The sequence below is a fragment of the Capsella rubella genome, unplaced genomic scaffold, assembly GCF_000375325.1.
Source record: "Capsella rubella cultivar Monte Gargano unplaced genomic scaffold, Caprub1_0 scaffold_1, whole genome shotgun sequence".
In the NCBI taxonomy this organism is placed as follows: domain Eukaryota; kingdom Viridiplantae; phylum Streptophyta; class Magnoliopsida; order Brassicales; family Brassicaceae; genus Capsella; species Capsella rubella.
The window spans coordinates 11,577,204-11,592,442 of NW_006238923.1; the positions used below are offsets into that span (position 1 = coordinate 11,577,204).

A 15,239-nucleotide genomic window follows, 5' to 3' on the forward strand; every position below is an offset into this window, starting at 1 on the left:
GAAAAGGAAATGAGATCTTAAGATTTTGATTCTTGAAGATCTCGAGTCGACCTCCTTGTATTAATAGCTTCCCACTTGCTTTCAGTACTCAAACAAGACAACAACATGAACTCTTGTTCCTTCACTCTCTTCACCTTTGCTACGATTATCTTTCTCCAATGTTTAAGTTCCTTCGAAGCTGCAAGGTGTCATCCTGATGACGAGGCGGGTCTTTTAGCTTTCAAAGCTGGTATAACCCAAGATCCTTCCGGCCTTCTCAGCTCCTGGAAGAAAAATACTTCTTGCTGTGCCTGGAATGGTATCACATGCGGCCCGAGTGAGCGGGTAGTAACACTCGATATCGCTGGAGAGGCCGTTTATAACAAAAACTACCTCCCCAGCACTATCTCGCCGTTGCTTGCCAAAGTGAAGTACCTTGACTCGATTTACATCTTTCAACGAAAGTTCACCGGTTCGTTTCCTCAACTCCTTTTCAAATTACCACATCTACGTGTGGTTTATTTGATTAATACCGGTCTCTCCGGTCCTCTTCCGGCCAACATCGGTGCGTTAAGCCAGTTGGTAGCGTTGAATCTTGAGGGAAACCACTTCACCGGTCCGATCCCTAGCTCGATGTCTAATATGACTCGGTTAACTGGGCTAAAACTTGGTGGCAACCGCCTCTCTGGAACCATTCCAAATATTTTCAAGTCCATGAGGAGCCTCGAGACTCTTGACCTCTCCCGCAATAGATTGTCCGGGAAACTTCCAATGTCCGTTGCAAACCTTGCATCGACTCTCAAAGAGCTCATACTAAGCCAGAACAATCTAACAGGGACGATCCCAAACGATTTCTCGAAGTTGAAGGCTCTCAACACTATGGATCTCTCACAAAATCGATTATCTGGCGTCGTCCCAATGAGTTTGGCCAAGCTGACGGAACTAACCACTCTCCATCTCTCCCACAATCTTCTAACTGATCCATTCCCTGCCTTAAATAACACTATTGGTGGCATTGCATCTCTGGATCTATCATACAACAAATTTCATCTAAAAACAATTCCGGAATGGGTGACCTCCTCGACGTTCAAGAGCGTGTTGAAGCTAGCAAAATGCGGGATCAAGATAAGCTTTGACGACTTGAAGCCGGTGCAACTCAACGGATATGGATACATTGACCTATCGGAAAACGAGATCTCAGGAAACCCCGCATCGTTCTTGAATCAAAAGGATGACCTTTTGCTAGAGTTCCGTGCGTCGGGGAATAAACTCCGATTCGACATGGGGAAGCTGGATTTTAACAAGGCCCTAAAAGTCCTGGATCTTTCAAGGAACTTGATATTTGGCGAGGTGCCTAAGGCAGTGGTAGGACTAAAGAAATTGAACCTTAGTCAAAACCATCTATGCGGAAAGCTTCCTACTACAAAGTTTCCCGCAAGCGCTTTTGCAGGCAACGATTGTCTTTGCGGTTCTCCACTTCCTCCTTGTAAAGCTATAAATTAATTATAATTCTGTATTTTGATTTACCATGACATGCACGTAAATTCAAACAAGATTTGTAATAATAAAACTAATTAAAGTATGTTTTAAGACACGAAATCTCAAAATTTTACCCATGAAAGTAGTATTTACTTCATCACTAAAGTTTGCCTTTGTTCGATGGTACCACAAGGTTTATTCTACGGCTTACATTCCAAGCACTGTTCACTCAATTTGGTTTGAACGTAATAAACGTCGACATGGTGAGCTGAGCTCCCAAGTACAGAGAGTTGATCAAGTTCATCGATCGGCTCATTCTCAATTAAATATCCTCTATAAAAAACTCGAATCCTCCTTATAAATATAACTACTCTACGGTTCTTTTTATTTTTTCATTCAAATCAACTATCAAGATAAGGATACATATATTGTAACAAGGGTTTTTTTTTGTTAAATAACTGTAACATTCATTTAAGAAAAAGAAAAAAGAAAAGTTTAGCTTTGTTTTCTACTAGTGAATGTTGGTAAAAATTTGTACTATGTGCTTTTGTAACATAATTTCCATAACCCACATAGTCCTCGGTAATAATACCGAACCCGAAAAATCGATCTGAACCCGATCCGAACCCATACCAGAAATCTAGAAATATTCAAACGGGTTCTATATCTATAAACCTGAAAACTCGAACCCAATCCAAACGGATACCCGAATGCACCCACAATATAATTACATAATGTAGTAATAATATAATGTCAAAATTATTCAGTTTTTTTTTGTATATTTTGGATTTTTTAAAAGTTATAAACCCTTTTCTAAGTAAATGTTTGTCAAAATTATATAAGTTTTGAGATTTTTTACTAGTTTGAACATATTTGGATCCTCAAATTTTGAATTTTGAAAAATACTCGAACGGGTTCTATATCTCTAAACATGAAAACCCAAAAACTCGAAATATCCGAACCGAAGCCGAACGGATACCCAAACACCCAAGCCTACACCCACAGATATAACGACAAGATAAATAAATAAATAAAACGTTCTATATAAGAGGATTTCATCCGGTCTTTTTCGGATCCTAGAAGGATTACGGACTTCAGTCTCGAAGTTAAAAAACAAAAAAAACGTTCTATCTAGCTACCGGTATATATGATCCTCGATGAACCGAGACATCTATGGGCGGAACTAATCACATCATGAATATCTCTAAATTTATGTACATTCAAATCTCGATACCTAGCTACTTCCGCTACGTTACATCATAACCCACAATAGAAATTAGCAGAGAAGTTTCCATGACACATACATGATGCCTTGACTAGAGGCTCACGTGTAATAACCTGAAAGAGACAGAAGAAGAGGTTAATGTTATATCGCCTAAAAGACTACACAAACTAGTTAAATAGGAAACCAAACTAACATGTCTCACGTGATCAATTAGTTAATGTTAATTAACATGAAGCTATAGCCACTAATACAATAATCCAACTTGTCTGGTCAAAATAATGCTTCATTTTTGATGAACGTGTTGGACGTATCTGTTAATAGAGATATTAAACACTCTTGGATATGATTTTTTTAATTCGTTACAACAAAAAACACGTTTGATGAGAAATAGAAAATGAAACGAAAACCTAAAATTTTGATTCTCGTAGATCTCGAGTACACTCTCCTTTGTACTATTAATAGCTTACCAAATACCAATCGCTTTCACACAATACAACACAACACAACACAACACAACAACATGAAGTCTTGTTCTTTCACTCTTTTCACCTTTATTGCCATTATCTTTCTTGGGTGTTTAAGTTCCACTGGAGCTGCCACATGCCATCCTGACGACGAGGCGGGTCTTTTAGCTTTCAAAGCAAGTATAACCCGAGATCCTACGGGTTTTCTCAGCTCATGGAAGAAAGGTACTTCTTGCTGTGCCTGGAACGGTATCGAATGTGGCAAGAGTGAGCGCGTTGTCGTCCTCAATATCTTCCGAACATCCGGTCATTACAAAGACTACCTCTCAGGCACTATCTCCCCGTCCCTGGCCAAACTCCAGCACCTCGAGTCGATATACTTCATCTTTCAACGAAAGCTCACCGGTTCTTTCCCTCAATTCATCTTCAAATTACCACATTTACGTGCATTTTATTTGGTAAATACTGGTCTCTCCGGTCCTCTTCCTGCCAACATCGGTACGCTACGCCAACTCGAAACGTTAAATCTTGAGGGAAACTACTTCACCGGTCCCATCCCCCGTTCCATATCTAATATGACTCAGTTAAATGCGGTAAAGCTTCGTGGCAACCGCTTCTCTGGAACCATCCCAAATATTTTCAAATCCATGACGAGCCTCCAAATTCTTGATCTCTCCCGCAACAGATTATCGGGGAAACTTCCTTCGTCCATTGCAACCCTCGCACCGACTCTCAGACACCTCATACTGAACGAGAACAATCTATCCGGAACGATCCCAAATGATTTATCGAAGTTGAAGGCCCTCAACGCTTTGGATCTCTCAAGAAATCGGTTCTCTGGGGTTGTGCCAATGAGTTTTGCCAATCTGACGGCACTTACCTCCATCTATCTCTCTCATAATCTTTTAACCGATCCATTCCCTGTGTTAAATAATATTATAGGTGGCATGGACACTCTCGATCTATCATACAACAAATTTCACCTAAAAACAATTCCAGAATGGATGACATTGTCGACGTACAAAAATGCATTGAAGCTGGCAAAATGCGGGATCAAGATGAGCTTTGAAGACTTAAAGCCGGTACAACTCAACGGATATGCATACATTGACCTATCGGAAAACGAAATCTCAGGAAGCCCTGCATCGTTCTTGAACCAAAAGGATGACCTTTTGCTAGAGTTCCGTGCTTCGGGGAATAAACTCCGATTCGACATGGGGAAGCTGAATTTTAACAAGGCACTAAAAGTCTTGGATCTGTCAAGGAACTTGATTTTTGGGGAAGTTCCCAAGTCGGTTGTTGGACTAAAGAAACTGAACCTTAGTCAGAACCATCTATGCGGAAAGCTTCCTACTACAAAGTTTCCCGCAAGCGCTTTTGCCGGCAACGACTGTCTTTGCGGCTCTCCACTTCCTCCTTGCAAATCTAAGGCAATATAGAGTAACTACAAGTTTGTATCCTGCTTTACCTTGACACGACAATTCAAATAAAACCTAAGTATCTCTTAAGATCCGAAAGCTCTAGAATGAAAATAGTTTTTCAAACCCTTAACGCAATATGTTCCATACACTTGAAATATAACAAAAGGAAACAAAATACTCTGTGAAATAATTAAGAAACAAAGAACTGATCACTATGCATTATAAAAATTTAACTTCTGCATTAGCGTTCCAAATAATATTTCTTCATATTCATCGACCACATGACCTATGTATCTACAAAACTAAATGACCATGGCATGTTTCTTGCACCATAATTTACACCAGGGATGATCTCAAATATTTTTATGTATGCATCATTTGATAGGTGCACCTGAATTCATAAACACTTCAACTTAGTTTGCTACCTAAACTATGGTAGTACAATGACAACAAAGTATGTATAGAGAAAAACTTGTGCTAGATTTTGGTAGACAAGTTTTGACAGACTAAACACACAAGCTTTGATGAATTAGCAAACCATGGTAGTTTTAGTTTCTAATACCACTATGTGAAACAGAAGATTTTATTATTATATTAGAGACTCTAACATTACCCATATACAGTAGTAGTACATTACTTCTCCTCGACCTTCCCTACTCCTAACTTCTCCATTCCAAAGCTTTCTTCCAACACTTTGACACAAACAAAAATCACATTCTCACGGGGTCGCTACGTTCTCCTTAGCCAGAGGAGCTATCTCTTCACCCTCGATTCCGGCTTCACTTCCAGCCACATTAAGGGACAGTAGTACCTTCTCCCACAACCTTGCAGGTCCCTGAATCACATCAAAATCAAGATTGGTTTCAACAACAGCTTAACAAAAACAAAAGTTTCAAACTTTAGAATGAATTGAATCACTAACCTTCCAGGAGAAGTCTTGGTCCATGCAGTTCTTGACCATCTCTTTCATTGCGGATGTTCCATACACTGCAACGGCTCTTGTCACAGCCTTTGCTGTTGCAATCACATCTTCTGGATCCACAACTTCACACTGTAAACAAAGCAAATTCATAACTCATTTGAGATTTATTTGTTGTAATGTCAGAAAGAAAATGTTATAGAAATTAGCGAGAAAGAGTTACCTTGACGTTGAATCTTCCAATGTGGAAACCTGTGTAGCCATCTTTAACAGTGTCCACTAGCCCACCAGTAGATGCCACAATAGGTACGGTTCCATATCTCATGGCGTGCAGCTGAATGAGACCGCACGGCTCAAACCTGCTCGGGACAATGATGAAGTCAGCTCCAGCAGTGATCATATGAGCCAATGGCACGTTGAATTTCGCCACTCCAACCGCCTTCCCTGGGAATTTCTCTTCCAGTTCCAGAATCTGAGCCTCCATCTTCTTCTTACCAGTTCCCTATAAAACAATTCAGGCAAGACTCAATAAGTTAATGATCGTTAAAGAAGTCATGACCACAAGTCCACTGCTTATATGTGCTCACAAGGATAACCATCTGAACATTAAGCCCCATGAACTTGGAAATAGCTTCCACTAGAATATCAGAGCCCTTCTGCTCCTCTAACCTCCCTATAAAACCGATAACCGGGACATCCCTGTCTATTGGAAGTCCAACAGCAGCCTGAAGAGCTTCTTTGATCAATGGCTTAGCATCTGTAACCTGTAAAAACAATGTAACAAGATCGGTAAGGATGTCCAGCAACTTCTTCTATTCCAATGCACTGATCTTTAAGATAAATCTTACAGTGGTAATATCATATTTGATATCGATGTACTTGTCCGTGGACGGGTTCCATTCTTGAACATCCATTCCGTTAATAATTCCGGAAACTGTTTTCATTCTAAGGTATGTATGCAGTTCCACGCCTCTATCTATTCCAGAGATGAGTTCTTGAGCGTAGTATGGACTAACTGTTAAGACACGGTCAGCTTCAAGAATTGCAGCCTTCATCCAGTTAATTTTCCGTCCTTTCACGGGCTTTTCGTACCTGAAAATGGCACACATAAGTTTATGTAAAGGACTGAAACACATGTTACGAATAAGGTAGTGATCTATTGTTTCTGAGAAATCTTTTGTAGAAATCAGTACCCGTCCATAAAGTCGAACGAACTTTTAAAACTGGTGGGCAAATTGAGAAGAGAGTAGTCATCAAAGGCAAATCTTCCCTGGTAGGCTATGTTGTGAATGCAGAAGACAACCTAAAAAAGTAAACACACGGCATTTGGTAAAGTATGAAAGCTAGAGTCTTAGTTCAAGATTTTAAACTGGATAGCTAAATAACATGATGAAGGAACACTAGTTCTATATACAATACCTTTGCATTCATGTAGACTCCACGAGATTGATACATAGATTTGAGGTAACATGGAAGAAGAGCTGTGTGCCAGTCATTGGCAACAAAGACCACATCTTCACCTACAACATCAAAGAGATACGATTTGAAACTTTTTCAGAAAATTGGAGATTTTATACAGTACTCAGAAATCTTGTTAAAAGAATTGGGAAATCATTTTCTCACCATATGGTCCAGAGAAATATTTGTTGCTGTTCAGGTTCAGAACCTGTGGTGCCTCAAGAGCAGCCTACCAAAGATCAAATGTAAATCAAGTTAACACATATATGTTATTCAAACACAGATTCTGCGTTATCTATGAACATAATCTCTATAGGCTACATGTTTCAATCAAATGAGAATCATAAACAACACAACTGTGAGAGTAAGAGTACAACTACAGAAGTCAAAGGAAGAGAGTGTTACCTGACACAACAAACTGAACCTTAGTTGGTTGTCATTGTAGTCAACTCCAGTTATAGGACCATAGATTTTGGATCCTGTTTTGCCCACAACCTGCATTATTATTATTCCTCATGAGCTCACCAAAGTACAATACACATACCTTGTGATTACTTAACCAATATAAACAAAACCTTAGCAAGAAAGATTGGATGATCAACAAAGACACGATCAACTCCACGTTTGTAGCAATGAAAGAAACGAACATTCTCAACTTTGTCCCCAATTTGGATCTGCATCAAAAATAAACATTACAAGATGACTTAAACTAAGCAATCATTTGAATTAAGAAGCATAATATTCAACAAGGATCCATACCATACAGAGCAAAAGAGTACCTGAACCACAACACAAGTGTCCCAAGCATCTTTATATTGGTCATACCGAGGGCAGATCGTCATCACACGATGGCCTCTAGCCTAAAAAAAAAACCATATCAATAAGTTCATGGAAAAAACGAAAGACAAGACTTAATCAAGCTAATGATGAGGACATGAACTTACAGCCAGAGCAGGAGGTAGACCACCTAGGACATCACCAAGACCACCAGTTTTGCTCCATGGACCAACCTCAGCTCCAATGAAAACCAAAGACATCCCTTTCTCACACACAATCTTAGCTTTAGGAGCCTTCTTCTTAGCGGAAACAGGTTTAGCTTGAGATCTCCTCTGAAGCCTATCCACCAAGTTGAAAGACCTTAACCCACAGTGAGTCATGGATTGACCTTTCAAGGTGATCTGAGACAGATCAGAGCCTGAAGAAACCCCATTGTTGTTGAAAAGTGAAGTCCTTGACACAAAGTGAGAAGAAGCAGTCACAGTTGCCATCGTGAGAAGAGACCCTTTTGCCTGGATTCAACACAATAGGTAATCAAAATAGTCAAAAAAATCGATACTTTAAATAGAAATGTTAGAACTTTTTCATGATTAAAGCTCGCACAGAAGCTAAATGGAGGAGAGGAGAGTGATGAGGGAGAAGAATGGTTTACTCTGTTTATGTATGTACAAGAGTGGAAGAGGAGGCTTGGAACTTGGAGTGACACGTGGCGTTAATGTAGTAGTAGTTCAGTGGCGATCAATGGCATTGGCCCGAGGCTAAAGTAATCGACGGCTGAGATTTGTGGAAAACTGGGGCACAAGTGTTGTTGTTTTTTTTGTCGTCATGCTCTTTTTTGTCGTAAAAGATTTCACGGTCGAGAATTTTTGTTCGTGTTTCTAATTTTTTCTTTTTGTACAAAAACGATTTTAGATTTGATGAGTAGTTTTGGAAACAAATAAGATTTTAACAATGAAAATATTGAACTAAATTATTTCAAGATTTCTGTTTTTCTTGTTTTTTTTTTTTTAAATAAAAATCGAAGATTGATGATATATAATCAGTCAAATTTTGTTTTTGTTTTTTTTTTAATTTGTGCTTCATTAAAATGTTATAAAAATTTGTATGAACATTATTACGGTTACTATGTTTGATCTAGAATTACAAAGATATATATAACAAATATATGGTAATTAACGACTATAGTACAAATCATTTATATTACAAAGAATATATCGTTTTAGTTCAATAAATTTTGAATATTTTGTAGGTTTTTCACTTCTCTCTTCTTGTTGTAATTTTGTAGTTAAGAGTAAAATTTTATTTCATAAAACTAGTAAACGTTATTATTTTTACAAATCCATCTTTTTTTTTTCCTTTTGTTTACTCTTTCTTCTTTAATTCCTCACAAAGCCCACACTAGAGTATTTTGTTTTACCAAATCGTGTAATTAAAGACGAGTCAGTGTCATGATTAATAACATTTTGGTTATTGTGGACGGTTAGGAGTGATTTGTCGCAGCATAGTAGATCGTGTGAGGATGTTGCAATTTCTCCAAGAGAGCTTCACGCATCCACATGAACATTGCCCTTTGGGTTTCACTTTCTCTATTATTTAGAAACTCGCATTTTCGAAAATTATCTGTATATTCACCATAATATTTATACTATCTCAACTTGCATCATATTTGCACTGTTTTACATGTAGTTGATATGTTCTTTGCTAAGTGAATTCTTGCTGTTATTGAAATTAATTATCTGTTATTGAGCTTATCTTTTCTATATTTTCGTTCTATATTTTCTAACAAAAATATAAAGACATATCCCTAAGCCAACAACAAAGAGGCTCAAAGCTATACCTCCACCTACAATGGTTATGAAACAAATTAATTTCGCTCAAATGTATCTTACAGTTATAGTTATTAAATAATGTATATTAATTCAAGATATAATTTTCTTACCAAGGAAAATATATTAAATAATGTGTATTAATTCGAGATATAATTTCCTTACCAAGAAAAAATATACAAACGGACTATTCAAATCCCACATCACCAATTGTAATTACACTAGTCTATTATTGATTTATGAGTATTAATTGTTTTTTTAAATTAGAGGATAGACCCCAAAAAACCTTACTTTTAAAACATGTTTTTATTTACACCAACTACACAAATTATGTTTAACAAACTAATTAAACTATCCCATGGCTCCACTGGTCTCAGACTTTTTCCTTGTAATTTATGAAGTTAACTAAGTCAAGGTAAAATTTAGCAACCTATTAGGTCAACATTATTGGGAGGATTTAAGGGTAAGATTTACCAAAGAGAATATGTTATATAAGATACTTTTTTTTAGTAAATTTTACCCTTAAATCCTCCAAATAATGTTGCTTTTAGCCAAAAACTCTATAAAATTTACCCCGTTCAATAATATATACATATATATATATTCGATTGTAGATTAAAAAAATATTCTAATCGGTCAAATACAATATAAGCACATAAAAATACTAAGAAAAGTCATTGACCTCTTTCTTTTATAACTATGTAGATACAAATTAATTATTTTTTGTATTTGTATAATGTATATAGTTAATACTTTTAAACATTTGATATATATATCTTGCAAATATATATCTTTGAATAACAGTCTTTTTAAAACTCATTCATGCACATTTACCATTAAAGTTATTATACACTCAAAAAACAGTGTACACATTTCTTTTTAATAAAATCTGAGCATTTTACAGTGATTCAAGTCATTTTTTAACTCTTTTAAACCAAAACATAGCGTCCAATTGTAAATAATGCGTTCCAATTACTGTATATTTAACATTTTTCATTTCACTTGTAGTATTATATCGTACTGAATTTTACATTTTCAATTTCATAACTGTTTTCTATTTTTAAAGATAAGTTTAATATTCATTTTTTCTCTATCAACAAAACAGTCAATATATCATCAATAACTTTTTTTTTTTTTTTGGGTAGTGATCATCATTAACTACTAGATTCGGACCCGCGCTACAGCGCGGGGGAAAATTGTCTGGTTTTGTTTTTTGTTTTTTTCTTTCAAATGTCGATTGTAAAATTTGATGTTTTATTTTAAGTATGTAATTGTGTTGGGTTGGAAAATTTAACGTTTAAAATAGAATATGATAGCGTGGTTCCCGTATGAGCTTAATTTTCCGATGTTTTGAAAATGGCATTTGGGGATAAAAGATTGTTGGTGTTATACAATTGAAACATTTATTAAGTTAATGTGGGTTTAATAAAGTTTATATACTCAAGTTAGTAACTAATTGTATGTAATATTTATAACATTATTAAGCTAAACTGTTATTTAGCTAAGTAATATTGATGAAGTATGTGTTTATATTTCTAAATTGAACCTTTAGTAGGTTTGTATCATCATGTTGACAACAATTTATATTTTTGTTCATGTTTACTTTTTTTTACCAATATTAACGATGGCTTCTCAAATCCTTATTACGGAAACACTAATAAATTAATATTGCCTAAATCCACATTTTATAATATAAAAGTTTAGGTTTTGTTGACAATTATGAAGCCTTTTTGTTTTCCATAATAAGAACAATTAATAATAACTGTGGGCTTTTGGCCCATTACTGAATTTTAGTGGATGATGTTTACCCAATTTATTTATTTTTTTCAATCAAAATTGTCTTGCAGTCAGATTTTGTCGTTATTGAAATCGAAATTTAGGAAAATCTTGGTTCGTAATTCTAGGAGATACGAAAAAGTTGTTATATTATTCACTTAGTTACTATATCATACTCAATGTTGTTGAAATTACGCTTTAATGCGTAATAATTATTGAAGGAAAGATATTATGAATATTCGTATAGTTGTTAGGTAAAGTTCTTGGAATATTCTGTTTTTTGGTATATTGAAAACGCACGAGACAGAGAAGTCGCTAGTATAACTATCTAAGGCCAAGAAGAAGGCCCAAAACATTATTAGCTTTTAATGTCCGATTAATATAGCAATAACTTCCGTTCAAATTTTATTGAGAAGATCCGATTTGGAAGTCGGATTTTTTTTTTAAAACCGACCCGAGAGAGTATTTGTACTTCTCTTTTACTATAGTAGGGATTTTATCACTCAAAATAGTCGAGCATTCAATATCTTATTATCCAAATAGTTATAAGGAATCTATATATTATTAACTAAGCAAAAATATTCAAGCACTCAAGATGTTTAATAAAAGTTTTTCCACAATTACTAGGCACTATATAATTTCGCCTAGTGTTAAAAAATGGAAATAAATAGAGTTACTGGATTTACCTATATAAGTTACGAGAGCTTTATAACTCGGTTTGCACTCATATGAACCCGGAATATTGTGACAAATTTCGCCGCTTTTAGTACAAAGGTCGAGACGTCGTCCATCATCTTGGAGCTTTTTACACTCATCAACATCTAGATCATGATAATAAAATTCAACATGAAGTTAGTAAGATGATGATATATGCTCTTAAATCTAATTTAATTATATGCATGGTAGAGATGATTTGAGGATAGGACCTTTGCACCCGTTTGGAGTGTAAGGGTTGCCCTCGTAACCATTGGTACAAGCACAACTTAGGTAGCTGTACTCAACAAAGTGCACCACGTCGCAGTAGCAAGGCTTAGAGTAAAAATCGTCGTCAAAGTTTTGGCCGCACACCAAGGATTCTTCAAACGAAGGATGAGACGCCAAAACTTGCCACTTTAGCTGGATTGTAGCATATTTCCCAGCGTGAAGCCTTGACGAATCAGTTCTATTGGGCCACAATGAGGGTTGGTCATACTCATCGGTTAAGAATGCTACATTGCACTCTTGTCTTGTTTCGTTACCATAAGCGCTCTCTATTTTCACACCAATTAATCGACCGACGTCTGCGGGTGTACGTGCATTGCAACATTTGAAACCGCCATAGCAGCTTGATTTTTTTAGGAACTGTGGCAGCTCAAGACTTGGATCACAAGAGGAGATGCATCCAACAATACTCGGTTCAACATTCGTAAGTGTGGCCTTGCTGTTGCACCCGAACGCCACAAGTGTGTTGTCTTCACTGATGGAAAAGGGTGTTCCCGTGAAATTTAAAACCTCTTCCAAGTTGTGTCCATTGCCGCCTGAACACCCCATGGAAGTAATATTAGCTTTGACACGGATCAAACCATAAGGATGTGACCCGTTATTTACTGGTTCCGGAAGGTCGATTCGCACAACTTCTTTTTGGATCGTAGTCAGAAACGGGACGGAGGAATTATGGATGCATCGGATCTCATACCAGTCGTTGAGGTAGCAATCTTTTCCGATGCCAAAAGGGTACGGTATCGAGATATTCCCACAGTGGCTAGGACAGGAACTCGAGATCGTTAGCTCTGGTGCAGAACTAGTAATAAACACAAGTAGAAGAACACACAAATGAATCCAGAAAACACACCTCATTTTCTTTTTGTGTTTTGCTTTTCTCTGTTTCGCTCTTTCGTTCACTCTATACAACTCTTCCTCTATATATGTGGTGAGTTATTTAAAGAGATCGAACATCCCGGTTATTTAAAGAGATCGAACATCCCATGAAGTGAAATGAAAATTTAATGTACGTGGAAAATTGGCCCGACGACATGCATGATACAACATATCGAACACTACGGAGGCAGGAGTAGGAGTATGGTTTCCTCAAAACCTAGTAGCATGGCATTGCTCTCTTACTTTATGACATATACAAAAGCCATTTAGCCTGAATAATTTCTTGTTGAATTCAAACTAAAATCTAGAAATATAAGTTGTTAATTAACACTAAAGTAAAAATAATAATAAATAATAATAATCACTTGTTATTAACGAGAAATAATAACCTAGCTTTTCACCCGGTGATGGCATATGAAGTGGTAGAAACTTTTACTTTGCTGTTACAAATTAAATAAGGGAGAATTCAAAAAATTATATCAATGTATATTTTTACCTGCTGTAAAATTTTGTATGTTATTTCAAATGTTCTGATGTTTTGATAGAGAAATATACTTACAAACGGTTTAAGAAATATATTTTTGTTAAAACATTACGTACCTTTCCAATTTTTATTTTTTTTATGATATGATCCTGGTCGTATTCTTGCTAAATATATTAATTAGATTTAATTAGATTTTGTTTTGCTTGATTTTATTTTTAAAAAAATATTGGCAGCAACAATTTGTTTGGTTGAGTGTGATTTACGCAATCACCTATAATTTGTGAGGTGAAATATTTTGGTTTAAACTTTATTGAACAACCTTACCTTTCTTTCCGACACTAAAATCTCCTACTTCCATAAGTTTAATTGGTTTATTTTGTGTTAAATTTAGCTAAGACCATTGAAAACTAGTGAACGGTTATAGTAAAAAAACAAAAACAATATAAATTCTTCACGTTTATGCTTCTTAGATTCATATTAATCCAAAAAATATTTTTCAGTTAAAAAAAAGATGAATAATCTCTTAGTTTTTATTTTTGTTATTTCTATGTATTTTGGGATAAATGAAGCCAGACAATGCAAGATGCGTGATGATAATATGTTGGAAATTCAAAACAAACTTGGTCCTGGTCGTATTCTCAAGGTTAATTGCAACGATGCAGCAAGAGTTAAACGGGGCATATTCGGGTTAAAATTCAACGAGACATATCGATTCCCTGCTCCCTGGGGTAGATTCATATGGCTTTGTACTTTGACTCACGGCTCTCCCAAGGAGTTGGTTTATTTGCTGGAAGCAGAAGTAGGGTGTACACATGGATTCCGCTCTTGGATTGCCAAAGTTGATGGGGTTTACTATAAGAGCAATGCAACTGCACCACCCATACGTTTGGGTGGATACACAATGGCGAGTGTGGCGAAACCATAAAATTAAGGATTATTTGGAGAATTAGTACGTTTTGGAAAAGTAATATGCAAATTAGTACATATACTATTTATTATTAGGAAAATAGTCGGTGAACCCTACAATGTGAGATAGAAAATGGTGTGAGATAGAGAAAAGAAGGGAAAAAAAATGACAAAGAGGGCAATTTTATCGATTTGGGTTTTTGTTTTTTTTTTTTGTTTTTTATTATTTTATTTCTCTGAATATGTTTATCCCATGAATCTAATAACTCACCTACTCATTTTTGTACTTTTTTTTTGGTAAAACTTTTGTGATACACAAAAATCTATGTTTTTTTCTCTACAATTTGATATGTATTTTGCTTAATAAATTTTAAATTTATTTCATATGAATATATTTATTTGTACAGTTTAGTATGTGTACAGACGTATTTTGTACAGTTTAGTATATGTACATACGTATCTGTACATTTGATTGGATGTACAGATGTATCCGTACAGTTTACTTAGTGTACGGATGTATAAAAGACTATACATTTTTATCTGTACATCTATTATAGTATACCAAAATATGCATATTTATGTATATTTGTACAGTAATACACTGTACGGATAATATTAAGTGGTATTTTTATTGTTGTACAAAAAAATATTTTTGAATATCCGTACAC

At 35.7% G+C, this 15,239-nt stretch overlaps 4 protein-coding genes across 5 annotated transcripts; 2 read left to right on the forward strand and 2 right to left on the reverse strand.

Annotated features, from left to right (window-relative positions):
* The first annotated feature begins 97 nt into the window (after positions 1 to 97).
* Positions 98 to 1,512, forward strand: LOC17899931 (probable LRR receptor-like serine/threonine-protein kinase IRK). The gene has a single exon (XM_006306224.2). It carries the CDS (start codon positions 106 to 108, stop codon positions 1,480 to 1,482), a length of 1,377 nt encoding a protein of 458 aa, XP_006306286.1. The 5' UTR covers positions 98 to 105; the 3' UTR covers positions 1,483 to 1,512.
* A 1,642-nt stretch (positions 1,513 to 3,154) lies between these two features.
* On the forward strand, positions 3,155 to 4,946 carry LOC17897772 (leucine-rich repeat protein FLOR 1). Its single transcript, XM_006303136.2, has one exon. It carries the CDS (start codon positions 3,204 to 3,206, stop codon positions 4,584 to 4,586), a length of 1,383 nt encoding a protein of 460 aa, XP_006303198.1. The 5' UTR covers positions 3,155 to 3,203; the 3' UTR covers positions 4,587 to 4,946.
* A 147-nt stretch (positions 4,947 to 5,093) lies between these two features.
* On the reverse strand, positions 5,094 to 8,353 carry LOC17898386 (granule-bound starch synthase 1, chloroplastic/amyloplastic). Its single transcript, XM_006306971.2, has 12 exons — positions 7,890 to 8,353; positions 7,725 to 7,805; positions 7,521 to 7,619; positions 7,351 to 7,440; positions 7,111 to 7,174; positions 6,907 to 7,007; positions 6,681 to 6,790; positions 6,336 to 6,579; positions 6,075 to 6,251; positions 5,711 to 5,989; positions 5,491 to 5,619; positions 5,094 to 5,403 (listed from the first exon to the last, which is right to left on the reverse strand). Exons 1-12 carry the CDS (start codon positions 8,211 to 8,213, stop codon positions 5,287 to 5,289), a joined length of 1,815 nt encoding a protein of 604 aa, XP_006307033.1. The 5' UTR covers positions 8,214 to 8,353; the 3' UTR covers positions 5,094 to 5,286.
* A 3,574-nt stretch (positions 8,354 to 11,927) lies between these two features.
* LOC17896822 (putative wall-associated receptor kinase-like 11) lies at positions 11,928 to 13,357 on the reverse strand. 2 transcript variants are annotated; one of them, XM_023777110.1, is made up of 3 exons: positions 13,156 to 13,357; positions 12,251 to 13,065; positions 11,928 to 12,145 (listed from the first exon to the last, which is right to left on the reverse strand). In XM_023777110.1, the coding sequence occupies exons 1-3, from the start codon at positions 13,158 to 13,160 to the stop codon at positions 11,955 to 11,957; spliced, it is 1,011 nt and encodes a 336-aa protein (XP_023632878.1). In that variant the 5' UTR covers positions 13,161 to 13,357; the 3' UTR covers positions 11,928 to 11,954. The 2 variants fall into 2 exon arrangements, with proteins under 2 accessions (XP_023632878.1, XP_006304551.1); XM_006304489.2 differs by having other exon boundaries at positions 12,251 to 13,357.
* Between the last annotated feature and the right edge of the window lie 1,882 nt (positions 13,358 to 15,239).